This window comes from Colletotrichum phormii, assembly GCF_030913505.1.
Source record: "Colletotrichum phormii strain CBS 102054 chromosome Unknown BDP81scaffold_14, whole genome shotgun sequence".
NCBI lineage: Eukaryota > Fungi > Ascomycota > Sordariomycetes > Glomerellales > Glomerellaceae > Colletotrichum > Colletotrichum phormii.
The window spans coordinates 1,325,398-1,343,531 of NW_026851456.1; the positions used below are offsets into that span (position 1 = coordinate 1,325,398).

Sequence of the window (18,134 nt, forward strand, 5' to 3'; positions counted from 1 at the left end):
TATCGACTTATGGCTTTTCATGTCGGCATAGAGTATAGGACTGTAACGGTCGAAATTGCAGCTGCTACAGCCTTTTGTTTTTTGTTTTGTAAGCTACTGTAACGCGGCCTTTTATTGACAAACTCAGCAATCGACGTTCTACTAGCAGGATTGAGTCATAATGTGTTGAACGCTGATTCTTGCTTTTGTAAGATGTTGGTTAAGCATACGAGATCCGGCTGATTGCTACATTACATTGCCCGTCATCAGAGGCTTTCCATACAGTAGCGGTTGCGATGAATGGCAGATAGTTCTGGCAAGTTAGGGAGACAAAAATGTACTTCGAGTATCCACTGGGTTCCCGCCTGAGCACACTTTCAAGTACGTCTCCCCAATCCCTCCTTTCGCCGCTTTGAGACTCTTCACGCGTACATATGTATCATTACAGTGATTACATCATGACTTGCCGTCTCCGTCATTTCTGTCTCTCGATTTGCTTGATCTCACGCAACCTCACTGTTCTGTTCACGAATTGCGACCAAACTCTTTGCGTATACAGACTTCTAATGCAGCACTAGTTGACATCAAAGATCTTTTTCTTGCCCTGACCGTCTTTCCTGATGCGAATCAGAGCCACTTGAGGCCCACAGTAGATGACAGCCGTCCTCCTCGGCCGCAAAAATATTTAAGATAGGAAACATCTCCCAAGCGGCTATGTGTTAACAGGCCAAACTTCTTCACAAGGAAAATGACAGAACCTATTCGAAGAAGTCTCAGGCTCCAGAACAAGGGAGCCGCCCATGTGCCGGAAGCCCCGAAAGTCCCGGCGGCTCCGGCTCGCCGAGCCAACAAGAAATATGTGAGGAAACAGGAGGAAGTGATTTCGGACCTGAAAGGAAACATGGAGATGTACTCGGCCGAAGCCCAACAGGTCATCGTCGATATGCAGTCCCGCCTTCAAAAGTACGAAGCAGACGAACAAGCCCGCAGAGGTCAACAACAGACCTTCAACTTCAGCACCCCCTTGAACACGGCAAATGACGACAACTCCGAATTCGATGCCATGTCCGTCGACAGTAATGATAGCAGGTCGGTTGGGGCCGCCGTGAAGAAAGAAGCGCAGGTTGACGAGGGCCTTTTCGTCCCCCGAAACCCGAGGCAAAGCGCTACACTCATCGTCGAAGATGACGAGGACGACGATCCAGCCAGTCTGATATCATTGAGAGACATTTTCGACCAAACTGGGGATGATGATATCGAAAATACCACAAGATATGGGTTCCTCGAAGTAGGGCCGTACCGAACGTACAACGTCGTCGGTCGAGGGCCACGCAACGCCGAAAAGCTAGAACTCGTCCCATCGAACAGAGACCCAGTAGGAGATGCTATCAACAACCTCTCTCAGAAAAAAAAGGTTCTTCGGGACGGAACGGGGAGGAAACTCAAGGTGGACGGCATCAACATCCAAGTGGATATACAAGGCGTCGCCTGGATCGCGACCCAGAACCCGGCGGACCCGATTACCTTGATGGATCCGCGGTACTGGGACAAAATGAAATCTGAGGGTAAGAAGAATGTCCGAATGCCCTATACCTTAATCAAGTTGAAATGGGTGACGATTCGGAACGGCGAGAAAACCGTTGAGAAAACGTTCGAGTCGAGGTCGACGGTTCGTTCCATCTTTGGTAAAACGCCCCGGGCGGCCCTACGAACCTACAAGATTGGCGACCGAGTAGTTCTCGAAAAAGGAACCATAATGCCAGCGGCAGACCTGGCGATATTCGCTGCGGCGATCATCTCATGGGACCGCCATCTGAAGTGGAAGGAGGACCCCAGCACAGGCGAGGACCGCAGCCCCACCCCGGATGAAGTACTTCAGACGACGGAAACCAAGCATGGTCGGAGGCAAGGGGCCAGATAGAGGGGTGCTATCATAGGGTGCTATTCTCCGCACACGACGACGTAGGAAGGCGGTGCCGAATTTCGACGTTTTGTTAGACGGGTCTCCTATGTATCGCTTTCAGTCCCCTTCCCTCTATGGCAACAAGATGACTTCTCTTTGCATTTGTCTGCCCTCGCCACATAGTCATAGTTCGTTCTGTACTGGTATTTCAAACTGAACTTGCTTCTGATCTCTTCGTTCGACACGTCTTATGAGGAGTGCTACGCGCTGGCGAGGGGCTTGCTGTTCATGGAGCTCTGGATGGGCTCGTCGATAGACATTTGCTGTGATCACAGGATTCGAGCTGCTTCCTGAAGACCCTCCAAGATGGTGGGCTAACAAGGCCGTTATGATCTACAAGAACACGAGCTGGAAATTTTCTTACGTCATTAGTCACGCCATGAACGTCCAATTCTCATGGATGCAGTTGGTTGAATCTAATCATGCGCTGTCGTGATGGACCAAATGAATTCGTCGTCCAAGGGGTCGGAGCTGAGGGTAATCAACATCAAAGCTATTTCGTTGTTTTGTGCATGGATCAAACAGGACGGTTTGAGATTGGCTGAGCGTGTATCTACTCAAGGATATGTGTGTACATCTCTTTTATCCACTTGACAAGTTTTCTCCGCGCTTTCCGTATCTCCCTCACTTAGACGTGCCATTCGCCGTGGCTCCTACTTCCTGATCCACGTTCTGTTGCGGTCAGGACAGGAGCTCTCTGGCAGACTGATGACGAGCCCGTCGACCTGGGGGTTTCCATCTTCCAGGCCGGCCTTCTTCTTCGCCCAGCAGAAGTCCAACAGATCGGCAGGCTTCGTGAGGTCCTTTGTGGACAGGAAAGAGGTCACTGTATCGTTCTCCCTGTCTGCGACGAAAACGTCTGAAGAAACGTCCATCTCCCCTTCGATGGCGCCGGGATGGAGAAGACTGTGGAGATGCAAGTGGATGGTGGTGTTAGCTGCATCGATCTTCAGCACCGATCTCGTCTCATCAAGCTCGTTGCCGTCTTTGAAAGAAGTCTTGAGTAAGGTGATCAACCCCGGGTCGGTCGCCGATTCTTTCGGGAATCGCTTGGCCATTTCCTCTGCGGCGTGCGTAAGCGTAAGGAGTAGATGGAACTCGCGTCCGGTCTCTCCGTTAAGAATGTCGAATAGGTCGGCCCCGATTAAGAATAAGGATAGGCCCTTGCTAGAGAGTATGTCGAGATAACTATTATTTTTGAACTGGGGAACCGCCGGTAAACCGGCTCCTAAGAGAAGTCCTTCCGTTAGGAAGGCAGCATAGGCTAGAGCTTAGCTCTTTTGACAAGCACCTGGACTAAGGGAAAGCTAGAGGGAAGATAATAACGTCATGCTACTACACACTTCCAGGGTTACTTCATGACAGCTCATTTGAAACAATAGCTGTAAGTATTATTGGACGAATATTCATGGAGTGGGGTAGCAACACACTCTGCAATATATTAACACTATTTACTCCTTAAGGGGATCAGTATACTACGAACGTCTCGAATAACGGCCCAGTACAGATGCGACACGATGAACAGCCCAACCATGTATAATGAACCTGGGTCAACACTTGTCAGGGACAATAGTTTGGCAACATTAGTATATAGGAACTTTTTCTTATCATAATGAAATTTGCTGGACCTGAGGACGAGCTACTGAACGATTGCTACACCCCTGGATAGGACTGTGGGATAAGGCAATCCATTTTTTACAGTAAAATATAATCCCAGTTAGTGGGATTATGTCGATATATTGTTCTGATCTACTCCCCCGTAAAATATTACCCCCTCTTTACTAACACCATCAGCAGACCCAACAACAAAACATATTAGTGCGTGATAACCAACGTTCTATACAGTCTCATACTAACTATTAAGTAAAAATCACCATAGACAATGTCAACCCTGGGTCTGAGCAGACCAGTCATAAAAAAGAGCCATTTAGTAATATCCCCGAAGTACCCGCGTCCCCGTTACTCCAACCACCAGGTTCCCCTTGTTGTGGGAATAAAACGAACGAAACTACAGATGGCGAAGAAGACGAGGAGTCTAGTACCGGTGACGAAGAACTAAAGAGGTACTAGCCGAGATGTATTAACTTGTCTATCAACCTCATGATCTATCAAACTAGGAGATATTAGCAGACAGGTACTCCAAACTATCGGGGAAATCATTCGAAGAATACATCAGATATGTGCATGAAATCGCCGATGAGGGATATTATAAGGATAACTTTGCCGATTTGTATGAAGAAGAAGCGGAACTAGAGATGGATGATGAGATAGCAGCCCCGTTTCTTGCAGCCCTACAAACAGAATATCTAGAGTAATAATAGCCAAATACAACTTACACTACCACACAACCTAGATAAACTTCTTACTGCTTCGGAGATTACTCTGTCTTGTCTTCTTTGTAGGGCTTGGGCCATTACTTTCATGCCCTTCGTCATCTGAATCACCAGACCTCTTAGACTGAATGGCCAAAGCTGCCCCCATGCCATTGACAACAAACGGGTCATCATCATCGAGAGTAGTGTTGGAGTCTTGGGATTCTGTGACAGTAAGCTCAGTTTATGTGCCATGGAGGGCATAACCTACTGGACTTAGACGGCGTCTTTGGAGCCCTTGCATCTACAGACATCTGGGCCAAGGGATCGAACACTACCCTCCCCCTACTACCACGATTGGGGGTCTCCGGGACCGACGGTTTCATAGGCGGCTCACTAGGAGGTGGCTGTTGCCGACCTTCCCCACCAGCCCAGTCGATCCTGAGGATCTCAATCATAGGGAGAAATACCAAAGGGTTGTAGGGAGCATCTTTGGACAAGGCTACTTCCTTGTTGCAAAATCCGTGGAAGTATCCAGTGATGTATGCCTTCTTCCCTTGCTTCCGGAACGGGGTTGTGTCAGTCCGAAAGCCTTCACACTTGCTCTTCAAATGAGGCTTGCACTTGGGAAGTAATGCATAGATGTAGTTAGGATACCAACCCGCCTTCGGCGTCTCCGCCTTATCGGAGGAAGGGAACCGGGACCAGACTTTGAAAATCGCCGAGGAATTCATTGTTATTTCATCGAGGCCGATCGTCGGATTGTTACAAAGGGGCAAGGTCTGTGTTTCGACAAAGCCATTGAAGCTAACAAACGGCGGGGTGACAGGAAATCGGGAGGCAAGGTCGGGACAAAAGTCTGGTGAGATACTAGAAAGTTGAATTAGCATGGGAGTAACAGATACATGATTGATGCTCACGGTGTCACGCCATCGTCTTGAATCCAGGTCAGTCGTCTGTAGTCGACGTGATGGCTAGCCGAGAGCTTGCAGGGAACGTAGCTGAAGTGAGGCTCGCAGAAGATAGTGAACCACTGACCCTCCCACTTATCGATAGTCAAGTCGCCGCGGTGGTAGCGATGGAGGTCTAGGGACAACACGTTGCCTTCGAGCTGGGCAAGTAGACCAGGATAGGTCTCAGTTATCCAGTCTGCTGGATGGACTGGAATCTGGATTTGGGCCAACCAGTTTTGGAAACGGAACAACTGTGAGTCTTGCGGAATGGATTCGACGCCTACTACTTCTCCGACGGCGACCATCGTGAGGGGGAGGCCCCATGGAGAGGGAAATCCGTTTGTACGCTCTGGCCAGTACTTCGTTAGGTCTGGCGTTTTAGCGTCGCCGTTGGTAGTGGCCATGATAATGGTTAGACAGATAGATACAAAAAGGGCGAACACAAGGCCAGAGTATGAAGAGGAGGAAAGATTGTAAATAGGATATGGAACATAAGAGCGATAGCAAATGGGCCACAACTTTATAATAAGAATAGAATGATTAGGAAGACGTTTGGGTTTTCGCGTGGCCGCTCGAACGGGAGGAGGTGCCATATTTCGAAGAAATTAAGTGGGATTAATGGCAAAGGGGGGGGGGGCATAATGGCAACACTGCTGCTGCTGCTGCTGCATGTGTTGGAACAAGTTAGTATATAATATGCTTTCTTCTTCTCCAATATCCAATGAATTCCACCAATTATGGTTAACTATGTGATAAGTGTATATATGGGTCCAGCCAGGCCATTATTATCAAGGATGATGGGGCATGTTGCATTTCTCCTTTTACCGATTACGTCGTGCTGCAGCTTCACATTTAAACTGGCTAACCTGGATATTTTATGGTTACACGTACACTCGTTTGTGTGTTGAGCGGTTAATGTTGGTCCCACAACCGATTTGGAAATACAAGAAGAGGTTTTCAAAAGGTGTGATAAAGAGACGCAAGACAAGAGGACGTCAACCTCTGATAGTCACAAGTTACATACCCAAGCAACAATACCCATGATTACTGGAAACTGGAGGCAGAACGATGTGGTAGTAGTTAAGAATCACATCATCGTAGCCCACACGTCCTAAAACCTTCTACAGCGTACTCCAATGTGTAGTCGCTCACTATTACTACCCCCCGAAATGTCCACCTCCCAGGCAGCACCTCTTGGCCCCCCTCGCGAGACTGGCCTCTCACCAAAGAAAGGCCGGAGAGGTCCAGGAAGGGGCAGTCACAGGATAAATGACAGCCCAAGGAGAAGGGCAGATATTACACCATTTCCCCTGACACCCGATTTGACACAGATTTCACAGATTTCACAAACCCCAGTGCCAAGTCCACAGCCTCAAAATCGAGGAGGAGTGAGGTCGAAACAAGGGCGCACACTCTCGAATACAAAAAACAACTCCATTACGGGTAGTAGACTTCAAACAGCACCCACCCAAAACACAGAGCGACTGAGGTACCCTCTCACACCAGAGGCGACCCAATCCCAAAGGTCTAGAGACATTACGTCTTTGGACGAGATGGATCAACGCAGGAAAGGTCTGTTCAATCGGACTGTTGAGGAACTGGACGCCCGTCATGCACAGAGACTAGAAGATTCGTCCAACCATACTTGGTGCCGTCCAGTGACTAGGGAAACGGCTCTCGAGAAGGTCAAGGCCTTTCACGAAGCCATGCACGACGACAATACACTCGATGTCGATCACTGCAAGCTTTGCTACTTACAACGGGCCCCCACCGAGCTGACGGACTACACATGGGCCGAAGCTGGACCATTGCTGCAGCAAATAGAGGACAAGATCCCCCAGCGTGACAGAGATCACCTGTCATGCTATGAATGCTTCCCCCGGAACACACCAACAACCTTCCCGCTGTGCAGCGAATGCCATACCGCGTTGAAGAAGAATAAGTTACCAGAAGCATGCCGGGTAAACAACTTGGCACTCGGCTGTGGCCACCGCTACCCTGACGAGCTCAAAGAACTCTCACCTCTAGAGGAGCGTCTTATCGGACTTTACACTTCTTCTGGATGGATTACGAAGTTCACGATCGACATCGAGAAGTGGACCAACGGCCGTTACCGCAAACACAAACGAGGCCATATCACTGTGGTACCCAATAATATTCAAGGGCTGGTGGCCGAAGTCCTCCCCCATCCTCTACTCCAGGAAAGGGAGAATATCCATGTTTGTTTCGTTGGTGCTCGGCAGCCTCTCCCATCGGACATAGCTTTTATGCTTTTAGCAAACCCCGGAAAGCTGAGGCGAGCGCTTGTGTGGTTACGGGTAAATAACCCACTATACAAGAACATCGTCATTAGCGATGAGAATCTCCAGGGCTGGGCGCACCACTGTCCAGGGACCGAGGTATCAGAAGCCTTATTTGAACAGATGGTCCCGTATACCTTACGCGCAGAGGACGAGATCCGCTCAGGGCACTACGTGCCTGCGGCCGAACGTGGCCGGCCGGACGAGCCCGTCCGGGACGCCAACGAGGTACTCGCCAGCCTCGAGGATAGGCACACTGATGCCGGCCACCTTGAGGCGGAAAGCAATTCGAGGCTGGGCGGCATCCGGAGCCATGGTCATGATCCGGGTGAAATGCATCCTCGACATGTTGAAGAAGAGCTATGTGAGATCACGTCAACGGGGCTTCTTGCAGTTGACCCTGCTTTTGAGCACACACCAGAGGAACGTCTTCAAATCCTCCGACAAGCGACAATGGTTAGTGGCCGGCGCTACCGAGGGCGGAAGCCGAAGGGTATGCGCGAAGGCGCGAGTCTTGCCATCGACAGCACGGAGCCCTTTATCATCAGCCGCAGGGGTGAGGAGTTCGCAGACTCAAACGAACCTGACTTCTTTCCCAAAGCCTTCCCGTGTCTGTTCCCCTGGGGTCGGGGAGGGCCCAAGGTATTACATGACGAGGGTGAAGGAGATGGCAAGTCGCAGGGACAGGAAGAACATGACTACTATAAAGCTCCAGGTTTTTTCCTTCAGCAATGGGCAGCAATCCTGCTACAAAGACATGGTACAAACACATTCAACCATTCTCAGGACCTAGCTTATACTATAAATATAGGTGCTCATTTTGCAACACACCCCATATTCCCGTTCCTTATTTTTAATATGCTAGTACGCAGCGAGAATCGCCGTATCAGCTACATCCGGATACAGAAGCCGTCATTTGGAAGAGTAGAACAGATTCGAGAGTCGCTTCAGCGAGAAGAAATGGAGGCGGCCATGGAAGAATACCGCGAGACCCGGACCACGACAAACGAGAGGATATCTTTCCTTCTACGAAAGGTAAACTCATTTGGGCCCAGGCAGCATATGTCGAACGAGGAACCGCTTTCGATAAGACGAAAGATCAAGTCTTTATGCATCAAGTACGGCATGCCTTGTATATGGTATACCATCAACCCAAACGACCTCACGAACGAGGTGAATATGAAGCTAGCGGCGTTTAGGGTAGAGGACGGGCCAGTAGCAGAGGAGCTCATAGCACAGTTCCGGAAGCAGATTGGGCGGGTCCAGCACGTTGTCCGAGACCCAGTCAGCTCAGCTAAGTTCTTCCACCGAGAGATGGACCTCTTCTTCAAACACCTTGTCTGTACTGGAGAGGCTTCTATATTTGGTAAGGTGTCTTGTTACTTTGGCTGCGTTGAAACGAACGAGCGTGGGGCGCTTCATCTTCACGGATTCCTCTGGTTGGAAGCAAATATGAGACTACCCAACCTGTTTCAAGACATAGCCAACCCAAACAACGCGGGATACGGGGATCAGGTCTGTGAATATATCGACTCTGTTTTCAGCGAGGTACGTATCGAATATCACAAAGGCATATCGTATCATTAATACCAAGCGAACAACAGTGTGGAGACGAAGCCAAAGCAAAGCAATACCGTAGATGGGAGACAGTGTTTGATAACATCAAACACATCACCCAAAACATGGACAGGCTTGCAGAGAACTATGACAACGAGGCCAATATGGTCGCATGTCGATGTCAGATCCATGGATGTGGTGCTACATGCACAAAATACAGCATCAACGACAAAGCCCAGGACAGATCTCGGCATCCTTGTCGCTTCAAAGCACCATGGGCCCAGTGGCCGAAGACCGAGTTTACTCCCAGCGGCCTTCTCCGTATACAGCGAAACCATGACCGGATCAACCGGTATTGCCCAGCTCTTGCAGTTGCCATGCGACACAACACAGACTCCATGTTTCTGCCAACAAACTCGGCATCATTGTCAATGATTTACTATGCGACAAACTACTCAACGAAGCTGGATACACCCCTTTGGAAAAGAATAGCGCTGATGCTCGACCTGTTTGACGGCCTAGATGAAGGAGCCTATGGTGTCACACCTACTGGTGGCAGTGATACGGCACAGACCGCACAGCGGAACAACAAAACTCGGCAGTTTTTCGCCCGGCTAGCAAACCAGATCTTCACCAGCCGTGAGATCTCTTCGGTGGAGGTATGTAGTAGGCTGCTCAAGTATAAAAACAGTTATTGCAGTCAGCAGAACTGGGGGAACATCACCCTTAGTGCTTTGTACTGGGTCCTATTCCGGCGGTGGAACCATCTCCGAGATGCCGCAGACCCGGAGACGCGGCTCCGTGCCGTTCCCGAATTTGTGAGCTTTGGCCCCGGTGGTCGTAGCCTACCGGCACTCGAAGCATACACACATCGCGGTCCGATTCTTGAGGAGCTTTGCTTTTATGATTACGTTGCTCTGGTAAATGTACGGAAACGAGGACCAAGGTCGAGAGTAAACAAGGAAAACTTCTTACCTTTCGAGACCACACTACAAGACCACGATTGCTGGATACAGGAGTTACGACCGATCCCGAAGCAAGCCGTTCCTGTCATATCTGGGTACCTAGACTACGACCCACGTGGAACAGAGGAAGGCTTTTATCAAAGGTAAGCATTTACAAGTATAACATCAAATAGAAGCTTAACGCACTCCATAGATCGGCATGCATACTCCTTGGTCTATTTGTGCCATGGGGTCGGTTCGTCGATCGTACGGAACAACCGTCCGACCTTTGGGAAGAACTCCAACTAACCCTCCCTGGCCGCATCAGAGCCTTAGTCGACAACGTCAAACTCCTCCACAAAAGTGCAGAAGATGCCAAAAAAGACGCAAAGTTGTGGGCTAGTCGTAATGAGGGCGATGAGGGGCTGGAGTTCGACCCGGTCGCGGACGAGGTCGATACAGGCGTAACGTGGCAGCCGGATACGACGAACCTCTGCCATACTTTCCATGATGCTATATATGGGTTAAATAGCGGGCCGAGCGTGGCAATGGAATCCCCGGCCATCCAAGGACTCCTGAACTCGCTTGACGAGACCGACTTTTCTAACATTCCAAGTAATAGCGACGATGACGAAAGCGGTGGGGGGCGAAACGCGACTCGTCACTATCACATACCAATGGTCATGGCCAAACGAGACCTAAACTCCACCAAAGCGGCACAGGACAGGCTGCATAAGGAGAGGATGTTAGCTATAGAAGGCGATGAGATGGCTTCAGGACGCAATCATACTGGTGTTGGGACCGGGTTCGATGACGACGTAGCAGACGAGGTTTACTCAGCAGATCCTACACCTCCACGTACGTGGGTTGGCATCGCACCCAGCGACAACTTCGCACGGGTAGGGGCGGTCATCAGCGAGGCTAGGACACTGAACCGGATGCAAAAGATAGCCCTTGGCCTCGTATGCGACGCTCTGGACAATCAAGGGACTGCCACCGAGCAACAACATCTCCAATATATCGGGGGTGGTGGCGGGACTGGGAAATCCTGGCTGATCGATTCCTTGAGAGAGGTTTTTGCCGACAAAGAGTCATCTAGCCGGCTCGTGATCACCGCGACCTCCGGGACTGCGGCAGCCGGTATCGGCGGCACCACCATCCACTCCGCCGTGGGGTTAACCTTCAAGGACCAGGACGGGCAGACTAGCGACACCACTTTGACTGCCAGCCTGGACAAGGCCAAGCAGAGATGGCGCCGACGGGATGTCTTGGTAATTGACGAGGTCAGTATGTTGGGCCTGCCGACACTTTATGACATCGACCAGAAGCTAAGGATGTTGAGGGGCTTCGCGGACAAGCCGTTTGGCGGCATGCCCGTGGTAATTTTTACGGGCGACTTCTTACAGTTTCCACCAGTAAACCAGAGCAGCCTCCTCAAGGACTTCACCAAGCTGCCCGATATTACAACACACACTAGACCGAGTAGGAATGCATCGGAGAAGAGATGGAAGGAGATGGAGGCTCAAAAGCTCTGGCTGCTGTTTACCGACGTCGTAATTCTTGAGGAGCAGAAACGAGCCCAAGGAGACGCCTATCTTCTGGGCCTACTGGAACGCATCCGAGAGGACAGGCAAACGCTAGAGGACGCCGAACGACTCCAGACACAATATAGGGCCGACTCGAAGTTCGATTTCTCCGGCGGCAGACGCGCCATCATACCGCTTAACAGACATAGATAGGACATAACGCTTCACGCTACTCTCGCATATAGCGCAGAAACAAACCGGAAGATATCGCTCTATCTATCAGGACACAGATGGGAATCGCGGGTCCCTGCGGCAGCAGAAAGAACGGCTACTATGCTACTAGGAGACGGGACTAACCTCCCTATAGCTGGGATGTTCCCGTTTGTCGAGGGGATGCCAGTAGTGGTCAATGAGAACAAGTATATGGGTCTCAAGGTCGTGAACGGCGCAGAGTTTACGGCCGTAAAAGTCCTTCATCCGCCCGGGTTGGAAGAAATCCATATAAGCGACAAGCTCTCAATAGTCCTCGGGCCCCCAAGCGGCATCGTCCTGCGGTCCAAGGAAACCGACGGCCTGGCATTCCCCAACTTACCTCTAGGCACTGTGGTGCTCCCAGCCAAGAACGTCCGGATAGAGAAGCAACATGTGAAGACATTGCGACCGGGGATGTCGAGCAAGACCAAGCTGGGGCTGATTCGAACGGGACTGCCGTGCTCGCCAGCCTTCGCGCTGACAGACTTCAAGGCGCAAGGAAGGACGCTCGACAAGACTCTTTTGGGGCTGTACGGAACAAGGGGTACAAAGGGTATAGGGGCGTCTGGCCGAACCAGCAAATGCAGTGCCATAACCATGTACGTACAGCTATCGCGTGCTCGGCGTTTCGATGACATCGCCCTTATCGAGCCGTTGAATACGGCAGACTTCCTGGCAGCAACAATGCCCAAGGACCAAATAGAGGGCATGAAGAGGCTTACGGCTCTGGCGGAGGAGACTGTCGCACGGTTCGAGGTAGCGGGGCGTCGGCAAGGCTGACAGATGGGTAAATAGATAGACCCTGGCAAGCTTCAAGGCAATACATACCGATCATCACCCAGCCCCTCTCCAGTGACCATGTCAGCGTCGGCGTCGGCATCTTGGGCCACGCTCGAATCCTTCAGCATACACATCGTAGGAGACGTCACAGGACCGCTGTGAGCTGCCTGTTGAGTAGTGTGCACTCCCCGGGTCTCGAAGGTACGATGAAGCGACAAAAGCAGTGATACTTCCGATACCTGATGGCCCATAGACTGGATATCCCGCGTCAGTTGAGCCACAGAAGCATGAGCCACCTCTATACGCTGCACGAGTGACTTAAGCTGGAAGAGCAGCTCAGCCGCAGACATCCGGGCAAAGGTCGACGTCCGATCGGAAATACCCGCATTCCCGATCGCCCTGACTTCCGCCTCCCAGCGCTCGAACGAGGGAAAGCATTCCCTGAGAGTCCCTGATGGCTGGGCGACGGTAGGAGCAGCAGGCAGAGCACGCCGATTAAAAGAAGAATCTAATGGCGTCAATCATATAGAAATATAGGTAACATAAGGCATACGTACGGAAACTGCACAACGACGACTGATTGTTCCAGAAACAATTAGCACACGCTCCTCGCGTAGTATGCAGGCCGTCGTTAGTCTGAGCGACGACACATTCCCTCCAGGGCCCATTCGCACGCCCACACCGGTCGCACGAGGGGCGACGCTCGATACCAGTGCACTGGATCAGGGTCGCAACAACACGATGGGCATACGTCAAAGGGAGCTCCTTTCCCCGCCTACGAGGGGAGGGATCGCGGGAAATAGGGGATACAGAAAGGACCGCAATAACGCGATTAGACCGCAACGATGGGTTAACCTTGAGGCGATCCAATAAATCACGGCCGGCTGCAACATACGTAAGCAAAACGGCAGCAAAACCACATACGGACCAGGGACAAATAACCCACTGGAACACGGATCGCTCGATAGCTTCGTCGCAGATTGGGATGGGGAGGGAGGCATGGCGAAAGGTTAGTTACGTCAATGGTTGTAGGTCACCAACTAACTATGTACCTCAGAAAATAGATAAAGAAATAAAATGCGCCAGTTTGGTCGTAAAGCGAAGCTACAGCAACGAAGACATACGTAATATACCTGGTCATGCCGGAAACAGGTGTTGAAATCGTCATGAGTATGATATGTGCTCTGGAGTGCATGGATATGGGCGCTTCAGCAGCCTACCCCCCCCTGCTCGCACGGGCCGAACAGGCTCCGCACGCGGGGAAACTATGTTCCCACGGGCGAGTTATGGGACGACAAGTTCAAGTGATGGGAAAAATCCCCTTATCAGCAAAGCATGGGGGATAAGCCCTCCAGACATGTCATATCGATTGGACTGAAAGGTGACAGACCCGCTGTGCATATGGGTCTGCTTAAGCCAGTAAAAAGGCCACGCACTCCGAGTAAGAACCCACAAAAGTTGCGGCTCTCAACCAATACATTTGAAGGTTCTTTTTTGCCAATCAGCTTCAAGCTTTGATTTTACAGGGGTATGGTAGGAAGTGGTAGAAATGGATTTTTTCTCGGGCCTTGTACATTCTAGAAGAAATAAGATTAACCTTCCTAACGGAAGGCATTTACCGATTTAATGGGGTGAAGATGGCTCGTGCATTAGTGCACCAATCAACGCTAGAGCAATCATTACATAATCTTCCCATGCTCACTCAGGCAGCACCTACTCAAGTATTCGCCGTCGGAACGCGTCGGGATACGTCCGTCCGTGTACAACCATTGGCCCAACCTGTCCGTCGCCCCACCCATCACCCCCTGCCCGACTTGGAAATTTCAACGCGTTCCCTGATGCATCTGATTGGCCGATAATACCTGATTGGGACCCACTTGCCGCTTCAGTTTCTCCATATTCAAATAAAATCTCGATGCGTTCCGAAATAAAACCTCTTCTCCTGACTGACTGTTTATGAACTATAAAGGAGAGCAGGTCGATAGCTTTTGCTATATAGAAAAAGAAAGAAAAAAAAAATTCGTTTTAAATCACACCTCTATTTAAGTATTTAAGAAGAACGGTTGAATTAATAAATAGCGAACATGGCTCTCCGATGTCCCCTTTTGCCGTCGCCGCTACCCGGGCCTATGATACTGCATAACTTGATAGGTAAGCAACGCCGACGCCTGGAAGCCTTGCAACTGCACTTGAACGAGCCTGAGCTGGTCCTCATCTGCCGGCCTTGCGGCTACGCCTTGAAGCCCTTCGGGGAGCGCGTGAGTCGCCACCTGGCCGAGAAGCACGACGTGCCCAAGCGGCAACGCCGTGGGCTGAGCACGCTGGTGAAGTCCCTACGACTGGGGGACCCGAACGACGTCGCCCTCCGTCCCGACGGCCTCCCACCGCATGAAGCGCTGACGGTCACCCGCGGCCATGCCTGCCGCCACTGCAGCTACCGGACGGCAAGCGATGACCTGGTCTGCCGCCACCTCTCCAAGGCACACGGCATCAAGGACTCGCGGAAGGCGGACGGCTGGCAACGGGACCATATCCACAGCGGTGTCCTACTCCAGAGCTGGTCACAGAACGGTACGCGGGGCTTTTGGATAGCACAGCCGCGAACGTCGGAGTTGCCGCCACTCGGCGATGATATGGGTACTCTCGGTGCTGGCGATCCATCACCGCAGGCCGCGCCCGCTGCCCAACAGGCCCTGCTCGCCGCGGCGCATCATGCCGAACGAGCCCACCTGGCTAGCAGTCCCTGTGTCACTACCGCCGCTATAGGCCAGGTCGACGTGGCTTTCCAGACAGGCTGGATGAGTCGCACCGGCTGGGATCTCATGTTTGACGGTGCCCGCCGCGACTTTCTCGTAAAGATGTCGCAGCTGCCGGCTCTTGGTCGGGACCGCTGGGACGGCGAGAACGATATGCCCCATGCGAGCTCTCGAGAGGATGAAACTAGACTACAATATATCATGTCGGCCGTGGATGGCGTTTTTGACCGTTGCGAGGAAACAATACGCCACACTGATGTCTCCATGCGTTGCTGGCTCCGCAGCTCGGAGCCCCACCGCCCTTACAAGGCGCCGTTTGAGCTGGTCGCCCGGCGCTCGTCCACTTATAAATACCGCCGATCGGTGAAACGGCTTCTGTGCTTCTGCATTCGATTATGGCGCCTTCTACTGGGAACGCGGTTGTCGCACTGCCAGAGATCACTCACCATCGCTCAGTCGCACGCGCTTGAAACATTCTGGTCGGATGGCATCTGGAAGACATTACGCCCGGACGACGCCCCCGTTGTCAGCCCTATCGATTCCGACGCCGCCTCAGCTGACGAAGATGCAACAGATGCGGACAGTCAAAGTGTTTTGCGGATGAGAACAAGGACACGGGCAATGGGGATATCATCTGCTAAAGCACCTAGCTTTTCAGCCGGCCGTAACAACAGACATGAAATCTTAGAGAGCTTACGTGGAGATCTCAATGACAGCAGTGACTGTCATGATGTTGATGATGGAAGCGCTACCGAGACTGGTGATGACAGTGACTATGAAGACCTTCTTAGTGAAGGGTTGGAGTGTTTGCGAGATGATGAGTGTGACGAGATGTCTGTCAGAACTCATGCTACAGAGGACAGGCTGTCAACCGACGCAGCAGCCGAGTCTCTGTCGTTCTCAGGCTGGCTCTATAGTGCCCTTTCTCTTGCTCTTTATCTGATACGAGTTCGTAGATCGGAGTCTGACGGGGGATTACTTCTCAACTGCTCTCGAAGACCTCACGCTGCGTCTGTTGTACTTTCTGATGACGGAGGAGTTTGAGGATGGCCAGTCCAAGTCGACCCTACTGGTCTACTTCAGCCGTGTCCTTGGCCTCACGTCCGACGGGACCGGGTTCCGACGCCCGGGGAACTACACGGCAAATCTGTCGGCGTTCATCTACTGCGCCCGCTTGGTAATCATGGAGGTGTTATGTCAGAGCCCTCCCGGATAGGGGCTAGTCAGAGGTAGTAAGGAGTCCAAGCAACAAAGGAGCAGCTCAGATATATATACAGCGCAGGGAGTACACGTCGAGGGAGGAGCAGATTTCAGTAATTCATCATTCTACCTCTAACTGCAGTTGGCCTCTAAGAGCTTCCACCCTGCGTCAACAACCCCCAACTTGACAACCACGTCGTCTATAATTAGATTGTCCTTACGATAAAAACGTTCCCGAGTCCTCCATCTTATCTAACACTGACCATAGGCACTTTATCTCCGTAGGGCTATTTGCGTATAGCCTTGGGTCGGGAGATGTCGTCGAGGGTGAATGGAGCCAAAGGCCGTCCACCATGCAGTTCTCTAAGACGACTGCCTCCAAACATAGACTATCCTGGAGACTCCTCAGAAGCGAAGACCACGTCTTCGGCCCCCCTTCGGTGATATCAACCGTGTCGAGAATCAGCTCCCGAAGCGTATCGCGATGCCTCCCCAGCAACATTATAAGCTCGTCCTTGGTGCAGTCGACGAATTGGAGACACAGGCTCTGCAGGCCGGGGATACGAAGGTCCTCGGAAAGCCTCGGAAATTGCTGCCTTTCGTCGCGGGGGTTGAAGTGCAATGTGAAGTTGGTCAAGGTGGGGAAGATACGTAGGAAGCGGCAGAACTCTAGACACCAATCTGAATCCCCAGCCCAGATTGGGTCGGTGCGAGGAACCAGCTTCTTCGCATCCTCGCCAAACGTGTTCTCGTGGTCGTTCGGGTTGACCACAAGATGCAGGGTCTTGATGGTAGTCAGCCGATTTGTCAAAGTCTCCTCGACCGCCGGCGTCATCGACAGCATACGTGGGGTGACCGAGGTACAACCCGTTTTCAGATGCCCAAAGCAAATATAGAGTCGTTCTATGGTATGGCGGCCGTAGAGAAGTCCTGCGAACAGAGTTCGGATCAACGTTGTGGCGAAGACCATGCTCTGAGCCTGGAAGGGCGTGACGAAACGGGTTGGAAGGGTGCCGATGCGACGACCGAGCCGGAAGGCTCCCCAGGGACGGACGCCGTCGTCAATCCCGACAGCGCTGCAGCAAGGGAGGTTCGATAGCGCGCGAACTACGTGCCTGATTCCAAGCTTTGCTTGGAGGAAGTCCTCGTAGCCGCCCCATTCGGCTTTATACGTCTCGATGACAGCGTCATACTCATCGTCACCGAACGATATAGTCTCACCGTCACTTCGCCTGACGCAGTCATACTCGTCGTTAATTCCGCATATACTGTAATCTGCTCGGCTTATGTAGTCCGGAGGCGTAACCAGGTGATCTGTAGTAAGCTCGACGACCTGTACGGCGCGGCGGAGGACCGGATGGTGCGAAATGTCGACGAGGTTCTGGAGGCTCTGGCGTTCGAGCATGACATGCCGCGTGCGGAAGAAGCGGTCCTGGAAAGGCCCCGACGTCTTGTCAGCCAGGGCACGGCAGGCAGAGCGCAGGCCCAGCACATCAGGCGACTCGAGGTATTGCGAGATGTACCCGACAATCTCGGCAGGCAGAGTCGGGAGCCGGGCTTGCGCCATTTTCAAACGGACTGTTCATTCGGACGGGAACGGAGGCAACGAGAT

The 18,134-nt window shown here is 51.9% G+C and overlaps 7 protein-coding genes across 7 annotated transcripts; 5 read left to right on the plus strand and 2 right to left on the minus strand.

The window, feature by feature from the left end:
- Positions 1-727: 727 nt before the first annotated feature.
- BDP81DRAFT_493273 (uncharacterized protein) lies at positions 728-1,951 on the plus strand (the record flags this gene model as incomplete). Its single annotated transcript, XM_060595349.1, has 1 exon — positions 728-1,951. One exon carries the CDS (start codon positions 728-730, stop codon positions 1,898-1,900), a length of 1,173 nt encoding a protein of 390 aa, XP_060443566.1. The 3' UTR covers positions 1,901-1,951.
- Positions 1,952-4,760: 2,809 nt separating this feature from the next.
- On the minus strand, positions 4,761-5,012 carry BDP81DRAFT_288534 (uncharacterized protein; the record flags this gene model as incomplete). The annotated part of the gene is made up of 1 exon (XM_060583050.1): positions 4,761-5,012. A coding segment is annotated over one exon (252 nt), but the record flags the coding sequence as incomplete, so codon positions are not given.
- A 1,697-nt stretch (positions 5,013-6,709) lies between these two features.
- BDP81DRAFT_289329 (uncharacterized protein) lies at positions 6,710-7,633 on the plus strand (the record flags this gene model as incomplete). The annotated part of the gene is made up of 1 exon (XM_060583054.1): positions 6,710-7,633. A coding segment is annotated over one exon (924 nt), but the record flags the coding sequence as incomplete, so codon positions are not given.
- A 4,232-nt stretch (positions 7,634-11,865) lies between these two features.
- BDP81DRAFT_432315 (uncharacterized protein) lies at positions 11,866-13,072 on the plus strand (the record flags this gene model as incomplete). Its single annotated transcript, XM_060590768.1, has 2 exons — positions 11,866-12,562; positions 12,615-13,072. Coding segments are annotated over 2 exons (725 nt in total), but the record flags the coding sequence as incomplete, so codon positions are not given.
- A 1,562-nt stretch (positions 13,073-14,634) lies between these two features.
- On the plus strand, positions 14,635-15,960 carry BDP81DRAFT_493294 (uncharacterized protein). Its single transcript, XM_060595350.1, has 4 exons — positions 14,635-15,203; positions 15,360-15,426; positions 15,490-15,801; positions 15,897-15,960. Coding segments are annotated over exons 1-4 (933 nt in total). The 5' UTR covers positions 14,635-14,650; the 3' UTR covers positions 15,898-15,960.
- An 8-nt stretch (positions 15,961-15,968) lies between these two features.
- On the plus strand, positions 15,969-16,582 carry BDP81DRAFT_432318 (uncharacterized protein). The gene has a single exon (XM_060590769.1). It carries the CDS (start codon positions 16,032-16,034, stop codon positions 16,263-16,265), a length of 234 nt encoding a protein of 77 aa, XP_060443571.1. The 5' UTR covers positions 15,969-16,031; the 3' UTR covers positions 16,266-16,582.
- A 130-nt stretch (positions 16,583-16,712) lies between these two features.
- Positions 16,713-18,109, minus strand: BDP81DRAFT_432319 (uncharacterized protein). The gene has a single exon (XM_060590770.1). The coding sequence runs from the start codon at positions 18,087-18,089 to the stop codon at positions 16,740-16,742; it is 1,350 nt and encodes a 449-aa protein (XP_060443572.1). The 5' UTR covers positions 18,090-18,109; the 3' UTR covers positions 16,713-16,739.
- Positions 18,110-18,134: the final 25 nt, after the last annotated feature.